General features: G+C 38.9%; 1 protein-coding gene across 3 annotated transcripts in view; it reads left to right on the forward strand.

The window, feature by feature from the left end:
• LOC134185966 (ribonuclease 3-like) overlaps positions 1 to 26,820 on the forward strand; it is a 42,284-nt gene extending 15,464 nt beyond the window's left edge. The window contains exons 16-31 of one of the 3 annotated variants that reach the window (XM_062653858.1): positions 1,963 to 2,070; positions 2,126 to 2,267; positions 2,891 to 2,945; positions 3,007 to 3,066; positions 6,528 to 6,627; positions 6,699 to 6,724; positions 6,898 to 6,959; positions 10,126 to 10,199; positions 12,913 to 12,957; positions 19,973 to 20,023; positions 20,086 to 20,189; positions 20,248 to 20,353; positions 20,416 to 20,508; positions 20,986 to 21,025; positions 21,090 to 21,172; positions 26,492 to 26,820. In XM_062653858.1, the coding sequence (XP_062509842.1) occupies positions 1,963 to 2,070; positions 2,126 to 2,267; positions 2,891 to 2,945; positions 3,007 to 3,066; positions 6,528 to 6,627; positions 6,699 to 6,724; positions 6,898 to 6,959; positions 10,126 to 10,199; positions 12,913 to 12,957; positions 19,973 to 20,023; positions 20,086 to 20,189; positions 20,248 to 20,353; positions 20,416 to 20,508; positions 20,986 to 21,025; positions 21,090 to 21,172; positions 26,492 to 26,521 (1,179 nt within the window). In that variant the 3' untranslated portion in view covers positions 26,522 to 26,820. Of the gene's footprint in view, positions 1 to 1,962; positions 2,071 to 2,125; positions 2,268 to 2,890; positions 2,946 to 3,006; positions 3,067 to 6,527; positions 6,628 to 6,698; positions 6,725 to 6,897; positions 6,960 to 10,125; positions 10,200 to 12,912; positions 12,958 to 19,972; positions 20,024 to 20,085; positions 20,190 to 20,224; positions 20,354 to 20,415; positions 20,509 to 20,985; positions 21,026 to 21,089; positions 21,173 to 26,491 lie in introns of those variants that run through there. The other 2 variants (XM_062653859.1, XR_009970883.1) reach the window with 2 other exon arrangements.
• Positions 26,821 to 27,912: the final 1,092 nt, after the last annotated feature.

Consider the following 27,912-nt stretch of genomic DNA (forward strand, 5'->3'; position numbering starts at 1 on the left):
GAACTTGATAATTTGACATCTTGGTACATAGCTTTGGTTGTAAGGTCAAATCTGTATCATGTTGGAAATGTTCTGTTTAAAGCTTGACCTATGTGAATTTTAGTATGATGTTTTGGACCTATGGAAACTACTGACTATTCCTCGTAAGTGTGAACTCGGAAGTGAGTAATGAAGTAGAGTTAACACCAGGTGTGCTCATTAGAGCACTAAGAGCTGCTCCAGTTGGACCATGTTACACCAATTATCGTCAATGGTTCCAGCTGCTGATCTGTTGGTCTTACAAGATAGTTGGATAATAACCATTGCTCTACCCGTTTGGCTTTGATATGCACAAGTATTATTTTTCTGTTTCCTTTGTAGGAAGGACTTAGATAATTTGATAAACAGAAATGCCAGACCTAGGGTTTCTAACGATACCGAGATCATCTTGAAAGTTCAAAAACAGTGGAGATATTGATGATTTTCAAATTTCACACTTATGGGGAGCAGACAGTAGGCATCTTAGTATGATTATAGCCTGGTTCACAATACACCTCGCGACGCGACGCCACGTGAGGTGTATTGTGAACCAGGCTTAAGAATGATGAATGTTTGCAATTCTATGTAAACTTAATTCAAACATCTTGTTGCTGTATTTAAGTTTCATAATATTAGATGAATTGAGTTGGTTTAAGTTAAGATTTGGGCAACTTCTCTACATTATATAATACATTTATTGCACTTCATTGCTTGTTGTACATTTACTCAAGGTATGCTCACAATACATACATTTATTATCGTATTTCTGCAAATAGTGCCCTATGCTAAATTGTGCCCGTGCTCAAATAATGCCCCAAGGTGACCCTATAACGAAATTTATGCTCCATGCTTGATTAGTGCCCCTGGGGTAGTATTCAAACCCAATTATATGCATGTGTGTTTATCAATGCGTACGTTTGAGATGAAATGAACACCCAGATAGCATCACTGAATGATGATGAAGATTCAACTTATGCAACAGACCAGGAATACAACTCAAGTAAAGCGAAAGTATCCAGAATACATACCAGTAAGACTGTAAGATTAGATTAGGTAGGTAGTTTGTGTTGTTTGTGTAGTGTGTTGCTTTATTGCACAAGAACAATGCAACAGTTGTTGTGCTTGTAAAATAATAATGCCCCATGCTCAAGTAATGCCCCATGTTTTGTAACTATATATAACTAATTATAAACCAGTTCAAGGTGACTGTTTCTGCTAGGGACTTGTGCATCCGGGATGTACAAGTTATCTGGACAAATCTCTTTTGCAATGGAGCAGTATTTCCAGGAACAACACTTGCTGTAGTACATTGGGCTGCTTTGTTGCTGAGTCAGTGCAACAGGTGGTTTTACTGAGACTCCAAATTTATCATGTAGGTCTAGCATTCTTTTATTTGATGACACATCCAAATCCCATGCTAACAGAATGATAGTAGATGCCATCAGAACAAATTCAGAGTGCACGCTACTCTTGACCCCTACTGTCTTCAGAGTGAACTACTTTGCTAGACTTATTACAAACCAGTTTAGAAAAAGCAGTCTAGAATATAAGTGGTTTAGTGCATATGGAACATGTCAATCCTTAAAACAGTTGAGCTTATACCAGTAAACCAATAATGGCAAAATTTTTATGGTGCAGAGTTTTGGCACACAGTAAAATTTGTTTTCATCATCAAATTTAAGTTGAAATCTACTAAAAAATATACACAGAGTGCTGACATTGGAATAAGAGTATTGGAAATTTTGTAGATTACATTTTCCTTTAGAATTATGTAAATTGACACTGTTGTCTTAATGATAAGTATTGGTATTGATATGCATAAGATCTGGTAATTTGGATACAACCTTGTTAGTGTAAAGTGTAGCTTGTAGCTAATGGTTGTGTAACTTAATTGGAATAAGGAGTTGGTATGCACTATTGCAGTATCAGTTGTGTCTTTCTTAGAATGCTCTGGTTATGCCAGCAGTGTTTGAACATATTCGTCATTTTTTATCACTGGCTTCTTTGGAGTCTGATTTGTCGTACACATTTAAAGACAAATCACTACTACAGGTGCAGTTTTTTTTTTTCTTGTTTATTGTAACATTAAGTTAATTTTGTTTTGTAGACATCTCTTACACATTCATCATTTACTGTTGGCGTAGGTAACATTGAGTCTAGTCTTATTCAACGAGCTTACACCAACTGTGGTCCAAGATACATTATGTATGGTTCTTGTCAAGTTTCGCGACTGTACAAAAAGAAGCAAAGTAATGTACACATCAGTATATGTAGCTGTAGCTTAATTTGGGACTAAGAAAATTGATTAACTGTTGATGACAGTGGTACTTTAGAGTATTCTATTCATTATTGTGATTTATGGCTTTACTGATGCATTGGAGTATATATACATGATTTGCTTAGGTTGTTTGACTGGAAAACTAGTGAGTTCAGTAGTTTTCTATTTGCTCTGTAAACTCATATTTTGAATAGGAATTTTTAATGGACGTAGCTTCATTATACAACACAGGCATAAGAATGGCATCCAGTTTGGGGCGGCCAACCTGGATGCCATTATTGGAGTTTCTTGTTTTCTTTCACTTGTAGCTTGTTTTCACGATGACCCAAATTTTTTTTAGATACAGTGACCATAGGCTGCTGATGGGAGCATGGCCCACGTGGTTCCTACACCTACACTGTATGCAACAATAAGATAGCAAACCGATTTGATCAGCATGCTTTATCTAATTAACATTTGTACAGTGTTCCAATTCTCAAATGATAAAATTGTGTGTTTTATTACAAGAACTAACTTTCTTATATATACATTATAGTTTAGTACTGTTAAGTTTTGCAGTTGTGTGTAGGTTACTTTAACGTAATTTGTGTGTAGGTTACTGTAAATTGTCTGGATTGAAGGTGGAAGATTGTAGTATAGAATCATTTGTGTAAGTTATAGTATACATGTTTTTGACTTATTTTTTTGATAAGTCTATGTGTTTGATACAGTGATGGACATAATCAATGTTTGCAATTTCTGGGAGATGCGGTGATCTACTACGTAACGACGTTAGTACAGTTAGTTGATTATCAGTTTGTAAGCTGTTTTAGTTTCTTACATCTTGAATTAGTCTTTCAGTCAATGCTGTTTAAGTTTATGTCAAGGCTAAATATAAATAGATTTACTGGACTTGGACTGCTAACTAAGTAACAGTTGCTACAAATTGTTGCGATTTGTGAAAGAAAGCTACTTTTGAAGGACTGGTTATATGTATTGTTTGTCACTTTACTGAACTATAGAAGGAAACAACGATGCATCATTCTGTGATCAAATTGGAGACATATAACAACAGACTTAGAGTTAGATTGCCAAGTATATTTTTGTTTACAATTTGAAACATTAGGTTTAACGTTTACCACCAAATAACAGGAGAGGGCTTCACAATACCAAGACACAAGCATGTGGCATACCAGTTGCAAAATTTTAGCACAACGACCAAGCCTAGATTACGAGGTGGTCTATTCAAAATAGAACAGGATTATTAATTGTTGAAGCTCCAGCTAAAATGCTGAATTTGAAGTGAAAGGAAAGATTATATTTGTTTCTACGCATTGTCTACAATTGGCAATTAGACTTGAACACTTTAGCAAAGAGAAGTCACACTTTGGAAATGAAGAGAAGTCACAGTCAGTTTTTAGTGCTAGTGGCAAGAACTTGAGCTTGTCTTACTGTTTGGTAAGGTAGGCTTTCTTAGATAGCGCTGATGTTATTAGTTTCTTTTTTTGTGACTTGGAAGATTTCAAATGCAATAGATTTATGATCATTGGTTTCTGATGGATCTTGATGTGGATATGGGGTTTCTAGTAGGATTGGGATTGATGCTCACATTCTTGATGGTTACACAAAATTTGCATTAATCAGGTTTAAATCTCAATAGGATCTGATGGAAATTGTTATACTGCATCTATAATGAGATTTTAATTAAGCATATTGGTGGATGTTATTTGGTGGGTGGACATTGTTGTTTGATAATTGATCTGAACTTCACGGTCTTTTTCTCATGTTTAATCTTCCTGCTAGACAGGGTATGCACAATAGACGGGAAGCAGAGATTACCGTCTTGTGGCCTCATCTGCGTTAGGTACCGCCACATTGCCTTTCATCTCTCCCCAGGAAGAGAAAGGTCTTTCTCCTTCTGGGGGGAGACGACCGGTTGGACTCTCGAGTCTAGATACATGTGGGTGATGAAGTTAAATGATGTCACAATATTGTAGTGGCCAAATGGCAGGTTTTAAATTGGTGCTTGCTGGAAAATTCACCAATTTGCCAAAATATATTCCCACCAATATTTAATGTTATATGGTACAGATTTATATCTCTTATTTGAAAGTTGTTATTGTTTAAATTTATCTGAAACCTGAAAGTGTTAAAACATTGACATATGTGTGTCAGCCTTCTATCATTCTCTGTTAATTAAGTGAAACCAAAATTTACAAAGTTTTACCTTTGAACGTTTATGGCATCACTTTAATTATCAGTAACTTTAGACTGTTTTAGTAATGGTTGTGGCTTTTTATGTTTACATGTACTGAAGTATTGTTACTCTGTTGAACTCTAATCAACTAGCCATGGCTTTGTGAATGTTTAGGAGGTCTGAGTATAAAAAATGCTGAGTGAAACTTAATACAATGTATTGACTTTTGTGGGTTGCTACCCATGCCAGTCGCAATCTTGTGTGCAAACTGCATGCTGTATAGATTTGAAAGCCAAATTATGCTATTTGAACGCAGCGTGCTGGCTTTACTTTTTTTTGTAGTTTGTAGTGATCAGCATGTCATAAAATAACATGCAATGCTGGATCAGCGATAACCTTGCTGCAGCCTTCTTATAGTACTAAAGCAGCAATTGAGGCAGAGTACACAGAACTTGGGAGAGAAAGACATTAGAGATGGAGCATCCTTAAGAACAGCAGGAAAATGTTTTTGGATCCTAATGTTTTTAGTCTTATAGGCTAAAGATTATTAATTAGAACATTATATATGGATCTACTTCTCAACTGTTTGTGAGACAGCCGAGTTGTTAACTACCATTTGTGAGTAGTTGTGACACTGCCTTGCTAACGTAGTAGACTTAGGAAATGTAGTATCTTAGATGGGAAGCAGAGACAATGCTTTGGAAGTGTATGATTTAAAAAGTGTATCTTTTCAGGGTGCAGTATGAAGTACTAGTAGGTGTTGTGTAAAGGAGAGCTGTAGTTGCAGAGTTGTTTTATAGGGTAAGACATAAATAATTATAAATATTGCATTTCAGCAATTAGTAGCAGCTTTTTGGATTGACTGTTATATACATCTTTTTATTGTGCATGGTATGCTGTAAATAGATTTTCAAAGATGAGAGTTTTGTTTGAGTAAATTTGGCATTTTATTATTAAGTTTAAAACACTTGTCATAAGCAATAGTAGTACACTATTGATGCTATACACTTGAAAGATGAGTGTATTGCTCTCATTAGCTTGTGACAGCTAGCAGAAATATTATACAATGCTGTACCGGCCTCCAAAGTAAACAGTGTACTTGAAATCAACTTTGTACTTTCAGTAGAAAAATGTTTGCTGTGAATGATAAACAGCACATTTGAAACTAAAAATTTGACCATTTAGATTTTGCATGCATCGTTTTAAGTATGCATGTCTACTGAATGCGTGGCTGCTTAGTCGTATACTATGGTTTATTTGCTCCACTCATTCAAATTAGGATGTGGATGTAATTACACTGTTGTGTTTGCTAGCAAATTGTATGTAATTTTAATCTTTGAATTGATTTTGATGAGAAGGGTGATGTCAATGCTTTATGCGCAATGCACGAAGAAGCAACTCTTTGATGCTACTTCATGTGTTGTTCTTATTGTTCTTGTTGTTGTTGTTGTTGTTGTTGTTGTTGTTATGGTACTGACATCTTGTTAATTGTAGTCGGTAAGGCTGGTTTGAGAGCTTTGTATTAATTGATACACCACAGTGACGGGATCGTAGCTGAAACGTTAGTGAAAGAAACAGCAACAATGTAACACATTTAGAATTCTGAGTGTTCAAGGCAGGAAACATAAATCGCTTGTTCCTGCATGGTTTGTTTGTTGCCAAGAAGCTACCCTTTACTCTCTTCTAAGAATCAAAGAGGAAAACATTGTGGTGCAGATTTGGGGACAGCCTGAGATGTGGACAAAGAACAGTTTACAGAATGCTAAAGTTATTTAGTCATGGGTGTAGTGTTGCTATTGTAAGAATGGGAAATGGTACATGGTGGCAGTCTTAGCTTTGGTAAGTTTTTCAAAATGTAGGATTTGCTGCTACTGTAAGGCAATGTCCCTGGTGCACATCAGTTTGTCACAAGTCAATCACATACTCGTATAGGTGCATGGTCATGCGTGTACACACTAGAACGTTAGGCAGACATGCATGGAAATTGACAGAAATGAAAGTTATTATGAAATCATTTAGAAGCCAAGATGTTGATTCGCTACCTGTTTTGTTTAGCTTGCACTTGTTTCATTTGTTTCCTGATTTGTCAGAAGGCAGCCTATCGATGTACAGAAAAGCAATTGTAGAGAACACACACTTGACCATTCTTGCTAAGGTTTTTTGACATATATGCATATTTGCTGTTAGCAATTTGTGTATTTGTTTCAATTTTATGTTGTAATTTAGGGTACTGGCTTGAATTGCTACATGAGGTAAACTGTTTATATCTTTGTTGTTTCTCTGGTGTGAAGACACAGTGCCTTGAGGTTGAACATCCAGCTAGGATTTATGAGTGGTACAGCCATTTAGGCTATACTGGTAATCCGCTGAATCTAGCCTCATGCAGCTGTGTCTTCTTAATTAATTAAATCAAATTTGATCAAAGAGCACATGTCAGTAACAATGAACAGGATGGCTGTTTAGCTGGATGCCTTAAAGCTGTTTTTGGTAAGAGATCACAAAATTTATCTATCAAGCTTTATATATATATATATATATATATATATATATATATATATATATATTATACACTCGAACCTCCCTAATCTTGACCTCTGAGATCCGGATATCTCCGTAAACCAGACACTTTTACTCAGCACATATCAGGTCTTGGGACTTTGAGGGTATGCACTTTGGTAAGAAACTCCCCGTTGAGACACTCAATTCTCAAATCGTCTTGACTATCACGTACCAGTGCATAGGAGAAAGTGTATGTAACATATGTAACTGTTGTACAAAAGTGCACATGTACATTACAGTGTAGTACAAGCATGTACTGTATTTGCATACTGTATGCACAACTGGTATGATGTTCACATTAAAATGGTCTTGGATTCTAAGGAAGTAACGCATGCTAGCTATCTCAATCTTCCGGACATTTCTAGAATCCAGACAGCGGCTGATCCCATACTTTCCGGATTAGGGAAGTTTGAGTGTACTTGTATTTACACTTTGTGTATGCATGTTTTTGTGTGTGTGGGAGGAGGGGGGCAGCGTCTGTAGCTCAATTGGTTAGAGTGTGCAATTGGAGAATGGGAACATCTGGGACCTTTGGGTCTTGAGTTCAAGGATGGGATGGGCACAGGCATAATTTCCTTAGGCAAGGAACTCACACGCAATTGCCTCTCTTGACTTAGGAGTATAAATGAGTACCTGGTCATTGACTGGGGTGGACAAGACCGCTGGCTTGGCAAAACATCATGCAGCATAGGTACATGTGGGCTTGAGGTCCAGTCCCAATGCTGCCCCAAAGTCAGTGCCCTATGATGCTCTGGCCAAGCACTTAGGCGTACGTCAGTGTGGCCTAAATCTCTAAGTAGTGCCGGAGGCCCCACCTAGAAATAGGCTGGGTTGCTCTCTTCAGTACAGTACTGAAGGGCATATCCATTTATCCATTTGTCCATTTGTGTGTGTGAGTGTGTGTGTGTGTGTGTGTGTGTGTGTGTGTGTGTGTGTGTGTGTGTGTGTGTGTGTGTGTGTGTGTATGTGTGTCTCCATGTACGTAATCACGTATCTCCAAAACGGCGAGTTACAGCACCACCAAATTTTGTTCGCGCACGCCAAATTGATGGAGCTCGACAGTTAAGGTGCCGTTAGTCTTCCAGAGTTCTCTTGGGACGACGCAATTTCTTGTGGATCTAGCAAGGTGAAGCCTCCATTCACGAGCAAATTCTCCAAAACAATGCTTCGGATCTCTACCAACTTAAACTGCCCATTCCTGACCTCGGATAGTACGCACAGAGCGTGTCATTTATTGCCAGCTACGTAGATAACACCAACATATTTTTGACTATATCTGAGTTTTTAAAAATATCCCTACCTTTGTTGCCCGTGTACGCGCATGGAACAGCTGCCACGTTCGTTACACCTGTTTCCTACAAAGGCAGCAACGTCTTCAAACTGACGACGTCCAACGGGACTGTGACAGAATAGCTGCGAGATAAGGCGTGACTGGTTATATATCCGGGGAACTAAATATCCAGGTGAATAAATAACTGTACATCCTTCAGGTTTCTGATGCCCGGATATCTAACTCTGGACGGAAGACTTGCTGCTAATTTCTCGGAAACGGGACACTCGGTTACATTTTCATTTGTCTACAATGGGATATTACTTAACATCTTCCAGTCCATTCAAACGCACACCCACACCAGTTCCATATAGATCGACTGTACGTGTCGTTGTCATTTGCAATGCTTCAACGAGATATTAATTAACTAAACATCAATAATCTAATCATTCCCGGCGAAGAACGGGCTACTCAGCTAGTTATTCATAAGAACCAAGTGCCGTGACCAATGAAATTATGCTGATTGAAGGAATGTCAGATTATCTCAATATCATTCATGTTGCAGATGCTAAGAACTTCGAATTCTGTAAGAACCAAATCCTGCCATCTGATACCAGCAATCGTGTGTAGACAAATCATGTGAAAACGATCTAACCTTAGACATGCCTGCGATACATCCACATTTGCAACCATATCCTTTGCAACGCTGACAAAAGGATGATATACGTTCAGTTTGGTTGCAAACGTACCCATGTTTCTGCCACAATAGTTTTGTCAATTTACAAAAGCTGAAGTATCCTTTGCGATACAGAATGAATGTCTGTGTCCACACACAAACACACACACACACACACACACACACACACACACACACACACACACACACACACACACACACACACACACACACACACACAGCTCTCCTATCTATATTTACTCGCTCACTGGCCCATTCTCTGCAAGGGCAGGTTAAATTATTAGTTGCTAGTTAATTAATTTATTGCATTGTACTCTGTTCTGAAGAATTAACAGCTGGACAGAATTCTCAGGAATTTTGTTGAGAGTTTTATCTCGTTCAATTATCTCAAAGTAGAATATAGGCCGTTATGGATCCCGTTCCTCACCCGGGCTGATTGCATTATTGACTGGTAGCTATATCCTGTTGAAGACAAATTAAAATTTTTTTGAAGACCCGGATATTTTACTAAAATCTTCTACAATGGGAAAAATAGCTAATGACAGGTCACTATGTGATCAATACTGCAATCCAACAATTTGAAGATGATTACTGTGAGGCTAATATAATGAAGATACAATTTCCAAAGGCAGGGAACTACCATTGGAGCACCCAATATATTTGTGACAGCTGGTCATGTCTGTGGATCACATTGGGCTATTTGACACAGACAAAACCATGAATGACATTTGTTGAAATCAACAACCCAGGCCATCGTGTGTGTGTGTGTGTGTGTGTGTGTGTGTGTGTGTGTGTGTGTGTGTGTGTGTGTGTGTGATTTAATTATCTAGTACAGTAATAATTGTAATTATAACAGCAATAACAAAATGGTAATAAATAGTAACTGCAAAGCTTTGGGATAGGAAATTGCTTGTTTAACATACATTTCTAATTCCAAATTGGATAAGCGCGAAGGTATATAGCCAGATACAGAGATTTGATATAGATATAACTACAGAGATTTGTATATATATGTTGGATGTCACATTTGCCAAATCGTGTGACGTTACCAGGTTTTAGTTTTTGCAAGTTTAAATAATTCCCATTTATGGTTTTGATCAATGGTTTTAATTTGCCTTTGTTTTCAGGAGCAATATATTTAGATGGAGGAATGCCGCTGTGTCAGAAATCGATAGCACAGGTGTTGTTTCAAGATATTCCGGTTGGTGGCAGTTGAATGTACAGATATGGGCATAATTATGGAGCCACCCTGAGCATGTGACCCAGATTAAGAAGTTATTAGACTTTCTCAGACAGTCCAAGTAGATGCATCTACAGTGACAGCTGCACTTTGTAGTAAATTAAAACAAGTCATAATGGTGAGGTAATGGCTCTGATTGTGCCATCCACATGTCTGAGATTGCAGGAGATGTGTGACCTGTTGAGACACATGACTGCTTCTTGCTGCCAGTTCAATCAGTAAATTTGAAAGTTAATAATCAAAATCATTTTCAAAAAGCTTCTAAACAATAAAATGACTTTGTTTATTTTAGAAGACATTCTCAAAGATTAAATAGAGGCTATACGTTTCAGTTTACTTTCATATTCTGAGGCTATTCTCATCTGCTCTTGTGACGTCACAACATGAACGGTTTAGACCAGCAATTGAGACTAAAATTCGTTGGTCACTGTTCTGCATTGCTGAAACTTGTTCTGCAGTGCTAATGTCCTGTCCAGTCCTTTCTGTCACAGTCCAGTTAGCAAAGATTGCTGACGGAGTGACTTTAGGTTTGCAACAATGTACAGAAATATGGCGACTGTTATAGAGAAATCAGCTGTTTCGATTGAGCGCTAAGCAATTTCTAGCGGGGAAATGGTCAGCTGTCTTCTCAAATCACCTGTGCTTTCTCTCAAGTCGCATTCAGCTGATTTTTTCAGTATCTCACGGTCGTGTTCTATTGCGTAAATGCCAAGCGCTCGCCAACTCAGCCCATGTTCTAGAGGCAAGATCGAAGGTCTCCACCAGACGGGCTTGTCTCATCGTGAAATTGCCAGATTGGTAGAAAGTCTCGTGGGGCAGTACAGAAGTGCGTGAAACGATGGGAAGAAGGCAGTAGTGATTACATTAAGCGATCTGGAAGGAAAAGATCAACGTCAGCTAGGGAGGATCGTTTACTCGAACGACTTGCACTTACTTACAGAAAGGTGACGACGAGACGGTTGCAAGGTAGACTTTCAGCGGCATGTGGCAAGTCATTGTCCCGAAGAACCATCACTCGCCGTCTCAGGGAAAAAGGAATTTGTGCTTGCTGTTCACGCAAGAAGCCGCAGTTGAATCGTGAACATCAGCGAAGTCGACATGCATGGGCGGTCACCCATCGTGGCTGGACGTTGGAGGACTGGAAACATGTTGTCTTTTCCGATGAGGTGAAAATCAGCATCGGAAGTGATGACTGCCTGTACGTGTGGCAGAGAAAAGGAGAGGAATTTAGCGCAGAATGTTGTCAGCCTGTAGTGCAGCATCCAACGAGCATTATGCTATGGGGTTGCATCAGCTTTCAAGGTGTAGGCTCTCTTCATGGCATACGAGGCCGTCTGAATTCAGAAGACTACCAACAGATCCTGGGTGATGTCATGCTGCCAGATGCTCGTCGTTTAGTCGGTGAAGATTTTATCTTCCAGCAAGACAACGTGACAATTCACACCTCGCGCTCAACCAGGCAATGGCTGTGGGACAACGAGGTTACTGTCTTGGACTGGCCTGCTAAGTCACCAGATGCAAACCCCATTGAAAATCTATGGCATGTTCTGAAGGTTCGGGCAAATAAAAAACATCCTGAAACCGAACAAGAGTTGTGGGAAGCAGTGCAGTTGGCACGAAATACCCCAGGGATTAATTAACAATCTGATAGAGAGTGTCCCAAGACGAATTGAGGCTATAGGACGAGCGAGAGGAGGAGCAACCAAGTATTGAGAATTTAATGGAGTGTGTGGGGGTTATTTGGAGTGTGTGTGACCCATTGAACTAAACCGGCTTTTTTAAAAGCCACAAATTTCTTCAAAGAGAGCGAAATCCTGACATGGTAATGCATGGGGGGGCGGTGGTTAGTCTGGTCATCCCTTAATCGTTTTGTTGCTACGAGTTGTCAAAGCGTCCAATCAAAACAATATCAATACTCAATTACCATGATTTGATGTAGAATCAGATGCAGCTTTAGGCGGGTCAGCAGTTATATTCATAAATCTGCAATGTTCTGTTGATTTTCCTGCCTCAGCTGATATGAGGGGTGGCTCCATAATTATGCCCATGTCTGTAACTACCATGTGCTACTTTCCTGTTGGCTTTTATGAATAACACCTTACTGTGTCGAAGTGTTAGAAATATATGCTTGGAATGCTGTGCTTGTCACTTACAATGACATTTATTCTAGCATACGTGTGGTGGTACAAGTAGAGTTAATTTTCAAATCACATTTTTGTCAAACTTGTTTGAAATTTGGTTATTTTGCGTGAAATTACACAAGGCTTGAATGCTTTATACTTTTATTGACAATTGTATTTTTGTTTGTTGTTCAGTAATGAATAGAATAGTGTATGTAGGGAAAATAGTTACGACTAGAAAATATGTTATCAGTTTACTCACTTTTAGCCAGAATGGAATCACATAGGCTAATGTGGCCCTTTTTGAAGGGTAGGTTAGAAAATGTTGCTGGAGAGGTAGGTCAGTGTCATACAATTTTGCAATGCCAAATGATGTCATCTGAAATGAAACAAAAATTATGGGTTAGGGAACAGTGACATTTAGTTGAAATACTGTATCTGTCTCTGATCTCTTTTATAGTTTGATATTTACAGGTAGTTGTCTAGGTAGAACTTGCGGCTGTTGCTTTTGATGTTTTGGTTTGTGCCTCTACCGTGCCATTTGTTTTATATAGCAATTGGAAGAAGTTTGGATGAACTACTCACGTCATCCGTTGCAGGTTGGTTTGTAACTTACTAGAGTATTATCACAATTTAATTATATATAGGTGTATTTGGCAGTTAGACTTACTACTGAAGCTTTACAAGAAGCTAGAATAACTTAAGGTAGATGTGGACACTGTATTTGACTGTTTAATTAGACACTTTGTTTAAAGTTCGTAAATATCGTGAGATCAATTTCCGGAAATGTGTCTTATTATATTTTGTTCAATGACAGTCATATACCTGGTATACTAAATGACATGATTACCTTATGCATAGCAACTCATGCAAACTTTATCATACAGGTAAGCCTCAACTTTTAGTGTCCTCTACTTCTACTTGCATATAAGCATGAACTATCTTGGCTCTACATCTTGGCATTAAATTGCCATAACTGGCAATTATCAAGTTATCATTGCTGATAACTGTTCTAAAAAGTTGAATTGCTGAAGCATGATCTGCAATGGACGAAATTGGCTTCAATGTTTTGCAAGTGAAAGGATCGAGTTTACAAGTTTTGGGTTTTCAGAACCATTGAATAAAATGTGCCACTTGCAGCTACACTATCAGTTTTGTGGCAGCTGCCCTTTCTAGTTCTTCTCCTGCTACTGCTGATCTAGATTAGATGGTTGATTTGGTGAAGTATGATGGTTGTAAGGAGTTGTGTATTAAATATCCAATATCCTTCTTGCCTCCAAGAAATGAAGATGGTAAACAAACTCCAGGGCATTTGCCATGTCTCGAGCTCTTAGAACGTCTCTGTTCCAACTTGACATACTTGCAGTCAGACAGGAGGGTGTGAAATTATCATTTTAGGTTGCCGTTTGTGTGTGTGTGTGTGTGTGTGTGTGTGTGTGTGTGTGTGTGTGTGTGTTTGTGTAGCACGTATGAATGCCAGTAGGAGCCCAAACAGGTACTCTTTGGTGAGTTACATTCAAGGAGACCTTGTCACGGTGCCAAGAGATGGCGAGATGTAGTTCTATCAGATCTCAGGCGCTGGAAAATTTCGGAGAAAGTCTGGTGTAAGTTATCACAGAATGGGAATACACGGAAGAAGTGTATTGATAAGGGAGCAACAAGAGTGTTTGCGACTGGAAACATATATGTATCAACTGTGAGATACGGCTTGTTTTAATGTCAATGTGGAAGACATTTTTGGAGAAAAGGAGATCAAACAAGTCATTCTCAATTTTGTGGTATTAGTTATTCCTAACCACCAAAGTACAAACTACGTTTTTCTGTTATTTGTCCGTAAAGGACACTGTTATCATCGAAAAATGTACAGCTCAAGGTTCAAGGTTCGAGGTGTGTGTTTGTGTGTGTGTGTGTGTGTGTGTGTGTGTGTGTGTGTGTGTGTGTGTGTGTGTGCGTGCGTGCGTGCGTGCATGCATACATGTGTGCTTGTGTGCGCGTGCGTGCATGCATACATGTGTGCTTGTGTGCGTGTGCACGCATTCCGGATGCTTGATGGCGGTACATGAGTTTGAATTTTTTCGTGTTACCTTGCTGTTACGACACTGCCTTAGTATTATTCTATTCATTGAACTTAGGTATCGTCTCATTTGGCCGAACTGGGTATCTTGCCTACAAGAGATGAAGTAATGCATGCATGCAATCAGCAGACTGAAAAGAAGTAAGGGCCGAAATCTTAACAGAAATAGTCAAGTAGGATGCTCTTTGGGATCATGCTTTGATCTCTGATGAAATTTTATACAGGGTGAACTTTCAGTCAGTTCCTAAGGATTGGTCTAATGCTGTGATCGTGCCAATTCACCCAAAAAGGAAATTATCTTTAGGTGACATTTGGCGAGGAATCTCCTATTAGATGTAGTTGGTAAGAGATTGGAAAAGTATCACAGCAGAGATTGCAGGATGCAACGGAAGGTATATTACTTGAATCACAGTATGGTTTTTGTGTGGATAGAGGATGCACAGACATGATATTTTTACGGTTTGACAACTATTGGAGAATCCAGTGAACATCAATCAAGAATTTTCTATTTGTTTATTGAACTTAGAAAAGCATAAGATTCAGTTTCTTGAGAAGCTTTATGGATTGCTTTACAGAATATGGGAATTCATGAAATCGTTGTAGCCCTAATCAAGTTATTCATAAAGGAATGAAAGCTTGGATTTATGTTCATGGAAAACACTTGGAAGAGATCAAAGTAGAGAATGGCTTATGTCAAGGATGTTGCTTGTTTCCAACTTGCTTGGTGACTAATAATTGTCAAGAAAGAATAGCTGATGTAGCTTGCGTAGGAATCGCATTTAACTGCAAGACAGATGGTAAATTGTTCAGACAATACACGAAGAATTCAAACAATGCAAGGTGCTAGAATGCCATTTGGCTGCTGCTGCTGCTGCTTTTCTGACATCGACACGGTCAGGCTATATCCGAGTTTGCATCAGTTGCTCAGATTTTGGTCTGACAGTGAGCTTTTCAAAAACCAAGTTATTAGTAGGAGGAAATGGTGATGACAAGAACACTGATGGTTGGAAATGAGTCTGTTCAATCTGTGTCAGAATTATATATATAAATACAAGTCTTTGGTGCTAATAGTGTTTGGACCCAAAAGTCTGTCAATACTAACAAAACGCAGAGTTTATGAATTGTGCGTTTTGTCTGTGCTTTTATAAGGAGCTGAATGTTGGAGACCACTGCGTTGTGATTTGACAAAGATTGAAGTGTTTCATAATCAGTGTGTTACATCTGTTTTGGGTATATCAAGAATCCAGCTGTGGAAAGACCACCTGTCAACGAGTCCTCTGTTAACAAGGTGGGGTGACATGGAGTATATAACAGAAAAAGTAGCAAAAAATACAACTGGAATGGTTGGGTTATTTGGCAATTATGGCTGATGACAGAATTTTCAAGAGAATTCTTTTCGGAAGGCTACTTCATTCACAGCCACCAGGAGGCCCTCGAAAGCATTGAAGAGACAATGTGAAAAAAGATCTAAAAGAATAGGATGATTCTTGGTACACCAGGGCAACAACATCACGGAATGAATGGAGACATATATATATAACAATTTACATAAGTAGACAATGCTTAGCTACTTTGTCCCCTTATGATTAAGGGGTAGCGTGGTCGTTTATGGCAATGATAGATCGTAGTAGTAGTCCGGATATAGGCGGCTACACATTCAGTGAAACTGTGTCTCTGTTTCGTTCAAGTTTGAGTCAGTTCCTCAACTTCATACATTTCGATTTGCCTCAGACGATTATTAAAACGTGTTTCGTTATCAAAATATTTGTTGTCTGTCATTTGCTGTTTATACTTCAATTCTAAGGGGCAAATTTGAAATCTCGCTCTCTGCTTCTAGTCTCTGACAAGAGTTTTAGCTATGACTATATGCTGCCTATGTAATAGCAGTGGCCGCTGCAAGTCTTGTCGCTGTGCTAAACAAGGTAAGAGGTGTACAAATTGCAACCCGCTTCATCACGCCCGTTGTGTGAATTGGGAGTTGCCAGCTGATAGCAATGATCAAGATCTCTCAACATCAGCTTGTGCTTCTTCGACTATTGCATCTGCTTCTACCAGCGATTCTCGTTCACGTCTAGCCAGTTCAACTGATTCAAAACAACATCTAACATATCAGTATGTCTCCATCCTTTACACCATCATGGATTACTTCCTTATCTCCAGCATTATTATTGGCCAATACTGTTGATCCACCTAAAAATAAATTACAACTGAATTCATTGAATTAGTCCAGTGAAAAACGTTGTGTTCAACAAGTTCTAGATTTCATCTCCAATAAAGCTGCTACTAAAGAGACCACTGGCTCTGAGTCTGAGAACGTCTCTTAAGAAATGTCTATGTCGTTTCAGTCATACCGTGAATTGTCACCACCAAACTTTACTTGGGGATCTATCTCTGTTAGTGAATTTCAACCTTTGATTGAGCCTGCTTATGCTGAAGTTGCTCATTGGCACTGAAACTTATTCCAAGTTCTCTTTGGATCTATCGGAAGCAAATTTGTGTTGGAACTTGCAAAAATGAATCAAGCCTTTGTGGATGCTGCATCTCTTGAGTCTGTTGCCATCATTGCAGTTATGGTAATGCCACATCTTTTGCTTCAGTGCCCAAGTAAAAAATTGAAAGGCCAACCTCTTTCAAGCTGTCTTGCTTGTCGTTTAGACTTTTGGTGCAAAGGTAACATAATTGAACTCCTGGAGGAAGCTCATACAATTCAAATAATTTAAAGTGCAAATACAGGAAAGCGTAATTCTATGGTCAAAGACGATGGTGCTAGACAATTTCCTAATCTCGTTTCCAATGGCAATGTATCTGTAGCTGATCGTCTCCTTGTTGATGAGAATAACCATGGTTTACTGTCTCTTGATGACCAAGTCTCTGATACCAACAAGCAAACAGTATGTCAAATTCTCAAAAATAAACAAACATCCAACTTCATCACCTATTTATTCAGAAGCCGTTGCAGATTCTAACATTCAATCTCCTTCAGTTCATTCTGTTTTATTTGAAACTATTGATGGAGATTTTATTCGACGCATGGCTTTGAAATCAAAGGCGGTGCTGGTTCGTCAGGTCTAACAGCTTCTGATTGGACGCGATTGTGTTCATCGTTCAAGAGTTCTTCTAACGATCTCTGTAATGCCTTAGCTGCTTTGACACGTCACTTATGCACTGAATTTGTAGATCCCAGCAGTCTCATACCGCTAGACAAGAATCCTGGGGTCCGTTCTATAGGAGAATGTGAGACAGTACGCAGAATTATTGGAAAGGCTGTTATATCTACACTTGAATTTGACATCCAATCAGTTGCAGGAGCCATGCAACTCTGTGCTGGGCAAAAGGCTGGATGTGAGGCTGCTATTCACTCCATGCGTTCTATCTTTGCAAACCCTGACACAGACGGTGTTTGACTAGTTGATGCAACCAATGTGTTCAACAGCTTAAACCGTCAGGTTGCTCTCACAAATATTTCTATTCTGTGTCCAGCTAGTCACCCAATTCTAGTTAACGCTTATCGAAGACCTTCTTACTTATTCGTGGGAGGAGAAATTTTATTGTCTCAAGAAGGTACCACACAGGGTGATCCACTAGCAATGGCAATGTATGCCCTTGCTACTGTGCCATTGATCGACAAAACGAATGGTCTCCGTCAAGTATGGTACGCGGATGACGCTGCTGGTGCCGGAAAGCTGGCATCGCTCAGGCAGTGGTGGAATAATCTGAGTTCTCTTGGACCCAAGTTTGGTTAATTATCTAACGACTGTAAATCTTGGCTTATAAGTTATAGTCAAACCTGAAAGTTTCGTAGAAGCAAACAAGAAATTTCTTGGCACGAATGTAAACATCACTACAAGAGGGAAAAATTATCTTGGTGCTCCACTAGGAAGACACAAATTTAGCGGTGACTTTTGCAAGCCAAAATCAAGGAGTGGACAATTCAAATTGAAGAGGTTTCTTTATTGCTCAGTCACAGCCACATGCTGCACACTGTGCATTCACACATGGTATTGTTGGAAGATGGACCTATACGGCTAGAACGAATGACCACCTTTCTGAAGTCATCAAATCGTTAGAAAACGTAATAAAATCAAAATTGATTTCTGCTCTGACTGGTCATTCAGCTCCTTCAAGTAGAGAAAGAAATATGCTTGCTCTTCTTCCTAAACTTGGCGGTCTAGGAATCATCGCTTCTTCTTCTATATGTCAAGAGTTCACCAACTTACAAATGATAACAGCTTCTTTGTCAAGACTCATTCTTCAACAAGACACAGATTTGAAAGATGTTCAAAAAGAACAAAATTGCGTGTTATCAGTTGTACATCAGCAAAAGAAATCAACTATGAAAGTGATTGCAGAACAAGTAGAACATGAAGTCTCAAAAGCTATGAAATGATTGATGTAGCGAAAGAGAAGGTTCCTGGTTATCAGTGCTTTCTTTGATCAAACATGACTTTTTGCTACACAAGTCTGCATTTTGCGACACATTATGCCTTAGATATGATTGGTTGCCTCCTCGTTTAGCTGATACTTGTCTCTATGGTCAAAATTTAATTGATTGATCATGCTTTGTCTGTCCAACTGGTGGATACCCAACAATCAGACACAACGAAGTACGCGATCTTACGATCTTATAGCAAGTCTTCTCTCTGATGTTTGTCATGATATTGAAGTAGAGCCCAAGTTACAGCTCCTTTCTGGTGAGAGTTTACTACAGCGCAACAACTCGACGGAAGATGTAGCTTGCTTAGATGTGTCTGCATGTGGATTTTGGGAGGTCGTTGTCAAGAACTGTTTATGATGTAAGAATATTCAATCCCAATGCTCCTTCTTACATGTCTTCTGCAATATCTTCCTGCTACAAACTCCATGAACAAGAGAAGAAATGTTGCTACAAAGAAAAGGTGAAACAAATAGAGCATGCTTCTTTTACTCTTCTTGTGTTTTTCTGTACTGGAGGTGCCAGCACTTTGACTTTAACGTTTTTGAAAGACTAGGGTCTCTACTGTCTCTGAAACAAAACATTGTCTACAGTACTTGCATCAACTGGATAAGATGTCGCATTGGCTTTGCCTTATTATGCTCATCCATCATGTGTCTCAGAGGCTGCAGAACAAGAAGAACACCTATCAGCAAAGACATACTCTTGGCTTTGGCTTTAATGTAATCATTTTGCGTATGTTGCATACAGTACCTGGCTTAATTATTTATCTTGTATGATACAGTTTGATTTTCAAATACTCCAGTTCTCTCAGTAGTAGTAGTAATAGTAATAGTGTGCATGCGTGCTTACATGTGTGCACTCGTGCATGCATTTGTGCATGCATGTCTGCCTGGGTGCTTGCGTGCATTTGGCGTGTTACAGTTGAAAGTGAGACATAACAAGAATATCTAGGTAGCATGCTGTTTTTACCTTTGCTGATTTGTTTGGCATGGCTTTGATAAATTGCTGCTAACGTTATGTTAAAGGAATAATGGCTTCTACATAAGATTGTTGTTGCTGACTCAAATTTAATTGTATGTAATGGTGTATTCATTCTTTTTAACAGCGGGAGGCTGGTGGAGATAGACATCTTATAGAGAAATCTTTATTTTTGAAGGTGACATTGAGACATTTACTGCTAACTGTAGTGGTTTGTCTGCCACATTTGCCATATTTCAGGAGTTAACTGGACTGGAATGTTCTATTAATGTTCAGTTTCATCATATCTGTCTTCTGGCACGGGCTTTTACCCATAGTTCTGTGGGTTTCAATTACCTTACATTGTGTGCATTACTTGTATCTAGATGTCGTTCTGTAGTGACTTTGAATGTTTGTATGCAGAGGTAGCTATGAGAGATTGGAGTGGTTGGGAGATGCTGTGTTACAGTTGCTTGTATCCAACCACTTGTATGAAAGATTTCTGAACTATGATGAAGGCTACTTAACGGTAAAGAGTGATAACAATTGATGTCAAGTGTATTAATTCTCATAAGCCACATATTTTTTTAGCTGCTGAGGACTAGTCTTGTAAATCGAATTGTTCAGTTTCAAGTTGCTGTGGAGCTTGGGCTAGACAAGTACATCAAAGTTGGACAAAGAAAGGTAAACTCTTGTCAGCTGTGGTTTCAGGATCAGGAGTAGATGAATGCTTGCAATTTCTAGTATGTGTGATATGACACTAAGTGAAATAATTTCTTAAGCACTAAACTTGTGTTTTAATAGTTTACATTAATTTATGGTGTCCACTTTAGGCCAAAAAACACATTGAAGATAGTATGGCAATGAACATTATGTCACTACACGTATGAAGCAATTTAATTAGAACTTTACTTCACTGCATTGAAATGACTTGCTTGAAGAAATACATAGCAGTTTGATAGAGATAGTCTGATTCAACTGTTAGAAGGCTACTAAGGTGGAAAGGACCATCTGTACTACAAAAATGTACTGTTTTAATTAACTTAATGAAGGTAGGGTAGCAATGTGGTGCATTATTTTCCTGTTCTGAGGTTTTTTGGGTAACCAAAAACACTGAAAGTGCATGTGTGCAATTTGTGTAATTGGCTATGTGTTTTGCAGCTTGAGAGAGGGTCAAAATTATTATCAGATGTCTTTGAAGGTTGGCATGACTTGACTTTGACTTCAGCTGTGCAGAAATGTTGTTGGTATTATATGTTACCTAGCATTTATTGCAGCTCTTCTACTTGATCAAGGGATGGAAGTCGTTGCAGTTTTTGTGGATGTCTGCCTTTTTCAACGACTACAGGTCAGCAGTTATGGCTGTTCACACCTCATGTAATGCATGAAAAGTTGGTAGTAGCACTGCCACTCATTGCATGGTTACGTTATCGAATTTCATAGAATTAAGCTGTTGAATGTTAATAATCAGCAGTGTCTGTAACAGCCTCTGCTTTGTCTGATTTTGATTTTGCTATCACATGTTGTGAATGGTGATTGGTGATTGGTAGTTGACTTCTTAGCTATAGGGAGTTTTGTATCATGCACGTTTTTTCATGAATTTATAAATCACTTAATCACAAAGTAGATTTATTGTAACATTTTAGTTTTATTACAGCTTCATTCAGGATAAAATATGGGTGAATCTGGAAACAAAATTGATGCAAACTTGTGGCACAAAATCTTCGGACAGTCAATGGTTACCCCGTGGACCAGGTCTCAGAAAATGAAGTTGCATTGTATACCCACTTAAGACACAAGCTTTTTAAAAACCGAACGTTAGATGGTTTTAAGTGCAACTATTTTCTACTTGTCCCTCACTTTGAAGGTTGTCCGATCGCTTGCAATTGCGTATTTTATTACTAACAGCGCCAACACTCTGGAACACATTGTCGTTCTTTGTTTTTGGATTCAATAGAACTTCAGTGACTGAATACGCAATATCTAACAACTACAACGTATTTTGATAACACAAGAATATGGCACAAAATATACTGGCAAAAATTGCTAAAATTTTTGTATAACGTTGGAAAGCAAATATGGGCATGCCAAATATACAATATGATGGCAAACACAGATATTGTACTGTACTTCAGAAAAAATATTGTCACGACAAAGTAATATTTTGCGTTTTGCCAAAATTGTCTTGACAAAAGTATTATTTGATTTTATAAAAAACCTATTGTTTTGGCAATGGCATTATTTGTTTTTTAAAAATGTTGTCATCACAAGTCATATTTTGTGTTTTGCCAAAATATTGTCTTGACGAAAGTATGATTTGGTTTTAGAAAAAATAATGTTTTGACAAAGGTATTATTTGGTTTCAGAAAAATATTGTCGTGACAAAAGTCATGTTTTGCGTTTTGCCAAAATATTGTCTTGACAAAAGTATGATATTGTCTTGACAAAAGTATGATTTAGTTTTAGAAGAAACTAAATCATACTTTTGTCAAGACAATATTTTGGCAAAATGCAAAAATATTACTTTTTATGACAATATTTTGAGAAAAAACATTGTCATGACAAAAGTCAAATTTTGTGTTTTTGCCGAAAATATTGTCTTGACAAATGTATTATTTGGTTTCACAAAAAATTGCAAATGCAAAGATCTGGCTATATTTGTCAATGTTAACACACTTTATTAGCGACATTTTACTGCATTGTTGGACATTTTCTTTTTCGTTGCGAAGAGACAGTCAAAGAGTATGGAAAAGCTATGATAAAAGAGGTAAAGCAGATGATCGTGTCTCTAGACTGAATTAGGTATGCTGTATAGCATCTGGAGCTCTAGAGAGCTCTACTCGAGGAAGCAACTGAACTGGAGTTTATAGTCAGGACTCAAAGTCAGTTGCAACACTTTGGTAAAGTTTTAGTTTACGGCAGCAAAAGATGTATTAGTAAATGCTACTCAGCTATCTAGAGCACAGCAGATTTTTGATTAATTATTAATTACACAAGCCAAAATAGTAACTATCTGCTTTATAAAAACAATATATATATATATATATATATATATATATATATATATATATATATATATATAAATAGCTTGCTTATAGCGGTTCATCTCAGAGTCCGTCGGTATGCTGTCGGTATCTGTATCATTTGCAGAGTCATCATGGTCTGCCATCTCGGAAATGGCAAGTTGATCACTTGCGTGATCGCAGTCAATGCGTGATTGATAACAGTTGTCGCAGTTCTTACATCCACATACATCTGTACATAGTAGCTGATTTTTGAAACAGCTGCAGAGGCAACTGGTACATCCACTCTTGCAGTCACAGTTGCATCTCTAAAATTGCCACCCAGGCTGGCTCGCTCATTTGATTGATATGGTTTGTGACTCTGTTTACAATCCAGTCATGACCATGGGGGCTAGGGATTGTTCCAGGGCATTCTTCCAAATGTATGCCTGGTATATTAGCCCGTTTGACATGTTGGTCCAACGCATCTGTAGCTACTTGGAGCAACTTTTCACACACATGCAGAAGCTTTTACGCAGAAGATCTTTTGTATCTAGCTTTGTTTACGGACTAGAATGTTGCCAATACAAGCACAGTTGAAATACCTCAAGTCTTCATGCTTTTCTGAGTGGGTAGATATTCACTTAATAGTTGAAAAGAGCTCTTCTTGTCTTTGCCTTGGAAAGCGCTGGTGGTGTCACAGACAGTAAATGCATAATACCCTGGAAGGTAGTTGGTCAATCTTTTGTTTAGACTATGAGACTAATCTAGGTAATGACGACGTCGGTCTTTGCGCCAGTAAGCAATAACAAACGTACTTCTTGAAAACTTCTAATGTCTATAATAGAGTCACACGGGATACTTGCTCTTGACAACATGTACCGGCCGTGCTTAATTTCAAGGACATTTATAATGCAAAATCTTGAAGTGCCTGTAAGTGTTGGATTAGAAATTGCTTGAATTGTTCCCATTGCGTCCACTAGCCGCTACTTGTCAAACATTTGAATGGGGGAACCGTAGCTTTCCAGAAAAGGAAGTAGAGACGACTTCGTTGTTTTATTCAGTGTTGCTTGAGGTGATAGGGACAGTCACCGCAGTGGATACAGAGAGAATGATATAGAACGTTTTAGCCAAGATTTCTATTAGTTGGGATTGCCATGCATCATTCACGAAAAGAAGCTTCCGTCCGCTTTACAGCAACGTCTCAAAGATTAGCTCGGACTTCGCCATGGAGGAGAATGCTTTTAATTTCAACTTTGGCAGTTTGTCAAAGAAACCAACCATGATATTCCAAAGATGTTTGTGACAAAATTCTCGGCGTGTTGACATCTTGTATGGTATGCCTGAAGTAGATCTCTTGCAACGTCAGTGGAGCAATCGCCCGGAAGAAATAGTTACAAGGTGGGTTGATATCTCAAACAGAATAATCCAAGCTTCAAGGGTATAGCTATAGTACGTTTTGAACGTCGTCTTCGTCTCGCTTCATTTTGCTCATGTCTTTGTGTTTTTTGACATCATCTTTTCCGGTTTGTGATATCTCATGCAGCTAAAAATTGACAAGCTGCCAATAGCCGCACGGTCATGGGCTGTGGTGATCCAACGTTGAACAGCACTATGCAGGCTTTAGGGTACAAACCAATTACTCCTTTCGTTTTCGTGTCTCTGTTTATAGACTGTCAATTGCCATGTCAACCGAAACTTGAGCCAAGCTGTTGCAAGACCTTTGCAGGCAAACGCACCTGCTTCCAAGGGATCATGAGCATCTGGGTGAGTTGTTGGAAGTGATTTCATGTCATTCCAGTAAACGGTTATAGATATCGCGACTAGTTTGTCCTGTCGTAAGTGAACATCCATGGAATCATATCATGGAGGCATTTTATGTGGACACACCAGTCGCCAAGCCGTGTAGAACGACTGGACTGCAGAAGTGGAGATCAACAAGTAGCTACAACACCCGAAGAGCAGAAATTGGCCTTTGATCACAATTTGTAAACGTTGTATTCGTCGCTCTTATATAATTATTGTGTGAAACTCTGGTGATGACATCATTGAAACGAATGCAGGCACCAAGAAATTCAGACGAAGTTGTTGCAACAGTGGTTGGTTCCGCTACTCTTTGAAGAATATTCCAACTAACTTCTGAGAAAGATATTAATATTTCACGACTATTTGTACAATGGCATATGCAACCTGCTCTAGTCCAGGCTGAGAACTTTTGTTGGTGGACCTTCCGATAAACTTCATGATGATCAACGCTATACTGGTACTGGTACCAGTGTCTTCAACGGTTGAAGACATTGTAGAGTACACAGTGCTGCACGCGGTTAACTAACTAACTCAGATAGTCTAGCAATTGCCCATCTTATCTAGGAGGTATATATATACTCACTCAGCTTTGTACTTATATATACTTGTACGTTACTGTACATGTACTGTAGTTTCTATTACATTATAATTTCTGTACTGCAGTTTCTATTAGATTATAAGGTTTAAAAGTTTAACCAGCCAACACTAACACTAACAGCTGACACTAGACCAATGCACTTCCACTATGACTACGTAATCTGCTAGGTATAGAGGTTGACTATTGCCATCTGCGTGACCTCTTGAGAGGCATAAGTAGATTCTCTCACACTTAAAACAATTGTCTATAGAAGTTTCCGTCATCTTTTAGAAGCGATGAACAGGACAGCAGCATGTGGAGTAACTAGCGCGCACTAAACAATAAAACATAGAGCAAATTATTAATTATTTTGTTTAAACTTAATACTACTTATAATTATTTATTTTATAATGGAATAAATGGTTGCTTGGTATTTTTAGTTTAGTTGTTAGAAAATGCCTTTTCAGTTTCTTCCTCCTCCTGGGGGGAGACGACCGACTGGACACTCGAGCCTGCCTGAGACCTGGCCCGTGAAATATCAATCTAAGCGTGTGTGTGTGTGTGTGTGTGTGTGTGTGTGTGTGTGTGTGTGTGTGTGTGTGTGTCAGAAGTTGATATGTTTTTTTGTTCCAAAATACTGTATAAGTTGTTCTACTGTATTGTAAAATTTCGCAAACTGTCTACTTGGTTGGTTTGGATTGTATACTATACACTCATACTTTGTTTGCAAAGTTGAAAGAACAGGATTGGAGACTACTTTTGCATGTCTAGATAATGATGCATTGTTTATGTTTTGTGTCTGTAATTTGCTATGGCAGAGTAGAGAATAGATGTAGTGGAAATTAATTGTACTACAGTACATGTATTCATATTCACGTTTACGAGTAGACCACAAGCAGTGACCATGTATGTACATGCATAGATGTTAGCGTCTCCTCAGACTCTCTTGCGCTAGTCTTGTCCGGTGCCCTTCCAGACAAGAGAATTGTCATACAGGCACTGGACAAGACCAGCGTGAGAGAGTCTGGGGATGAGGCCACTTAGATGTGAACCAAGACACAACATTGCACAAAGACCATGTTGGACTACCTAGCTGTTGTTAATGACAGGGAGACCGAGGAATATAAGTACAATACATGTGCGGTTAATATACGTGTAATAGAATCCACATAATTTGCAATTTGACAATAAAATAGTACGATGTCACAATTTGTGGCGACAATATAATTCTGTTGCTATCTGTATGCATGATTATTTACTATACTCTATAACCTGTGTGTAGCATGAAAGAAGCTTAAGCATGCAGAAGTGAGTGATGGTCAAGATATACCAGTAAGAATAAGGAAGATGCTGCATCAGCGCAACGTATACAGCCCATTGACTATGGCTACTATTCAAAAGGCAGTTTACTGACTGAATCAGCTTTGCTCCAGCTTAATTAATTTTTTAAAATAATTTTTTTATTATACTGTGCAGTGTACTACGTATGTACTCTTGAAGGCATCTAGTGCAACAGCTTCAGTGGTACTTTAATTAATGACAATTTGTTTGTCTATATAGACCGGTTCATGGTATTAATAACTAACCACTCTCGCTCGATTTTCTACAAAATTCTACTCAGCTTTAATTGAATGTGTACGGAAAGATGCACTAGAAAGGGGTGGTTAACTTACTCATATACAACAATTGAATACGTATGAGGAGATGCACGTTTGATGTTTAAGTAGAGACACTTTCACAGCTGCTGAGATGAATGTCAAAACCCCAAAAATTTTTTCTAGGTCCAAAGATGTGCTGCTATGCAATAGGAGACGTTCTCGAGACGAAAAAATACGGCGCAGAATAGTCTTAACAAATTTACGTAGGCGGACCAAATCCGCGTAGGAGGACTAAGCCACAACGCGTGTGTGGTACGGGTATGACCAAATCCGCTCGCGTCAAATGTCCGGAGGAACCAAATCCGCCAGTACACCGGAATCCCCAGCTTGCTCAAAATCCATTTCTACGTAGATACGTAGATACGTAGCTACGCGTTCTGCCTCGAACGCGGGTCTGTGGACACCTTGCAACTGTAGTATGATGTCACTTGTTGATATTAACAAGGATACGGTTAGCTTGGGCCACGTGTAACGTACACGTATTCTTCTGTTGTATTCTCTATCTAGTAGCGTTGTGTTCTAATTATAATACGAGTCAGTAACGAGTAACGCCACATGGTGACAGGAGTGGGAATGCAACAGGATTGAAGGACAAGTCCGGCACCGTACAAGTCTCAACTCTCGTTTACTCCATGGGAGACAGAGCTGAAGACATTCTGACAGCAATGTCGCTGTCGCAGGAAGACGCAGCGGATTCGACATTGTCATACAGAGGTTTGACCAACACTTCATAAAAAAGAGAAATGTAATTTATGAACGAGCTAGATTTAATCAGCGACGTCAGGACGAGGGGGAAACCGTAGACACCTTCATCACCGCCCTCTACAAACTTGCCGAGCACTGTCAGTATGGTCAGTTACATGACGAGATGATTCGCGGCAGAATAGTCGTCGGCCTCAAAGACGCAACGCTTGCGGAGAAGCTTCAACTCGATTCGGATCTTACGCTGGAGAAGGCTATCAACAGAGCTCGGCAAAGCGAATCAGTCAAAAAAACAACAACACGCCATACGCAGTCAATTCCGGGAAGTCACGGAAGACGTGTC

Source organism: Corticium candelabrum, chromosome 10 (assembly GCF_963422355.1).
Source record: "Corticium candelabrum chromosome 10, ooCorCand1.1, whole genome shotgun sequence".
NCBI lineage: Eukaryota > Metazoa > Porifera > Homoscleromorpha > Homosclerophorida > Plakinidae > Corticium > Corticium candelabrum.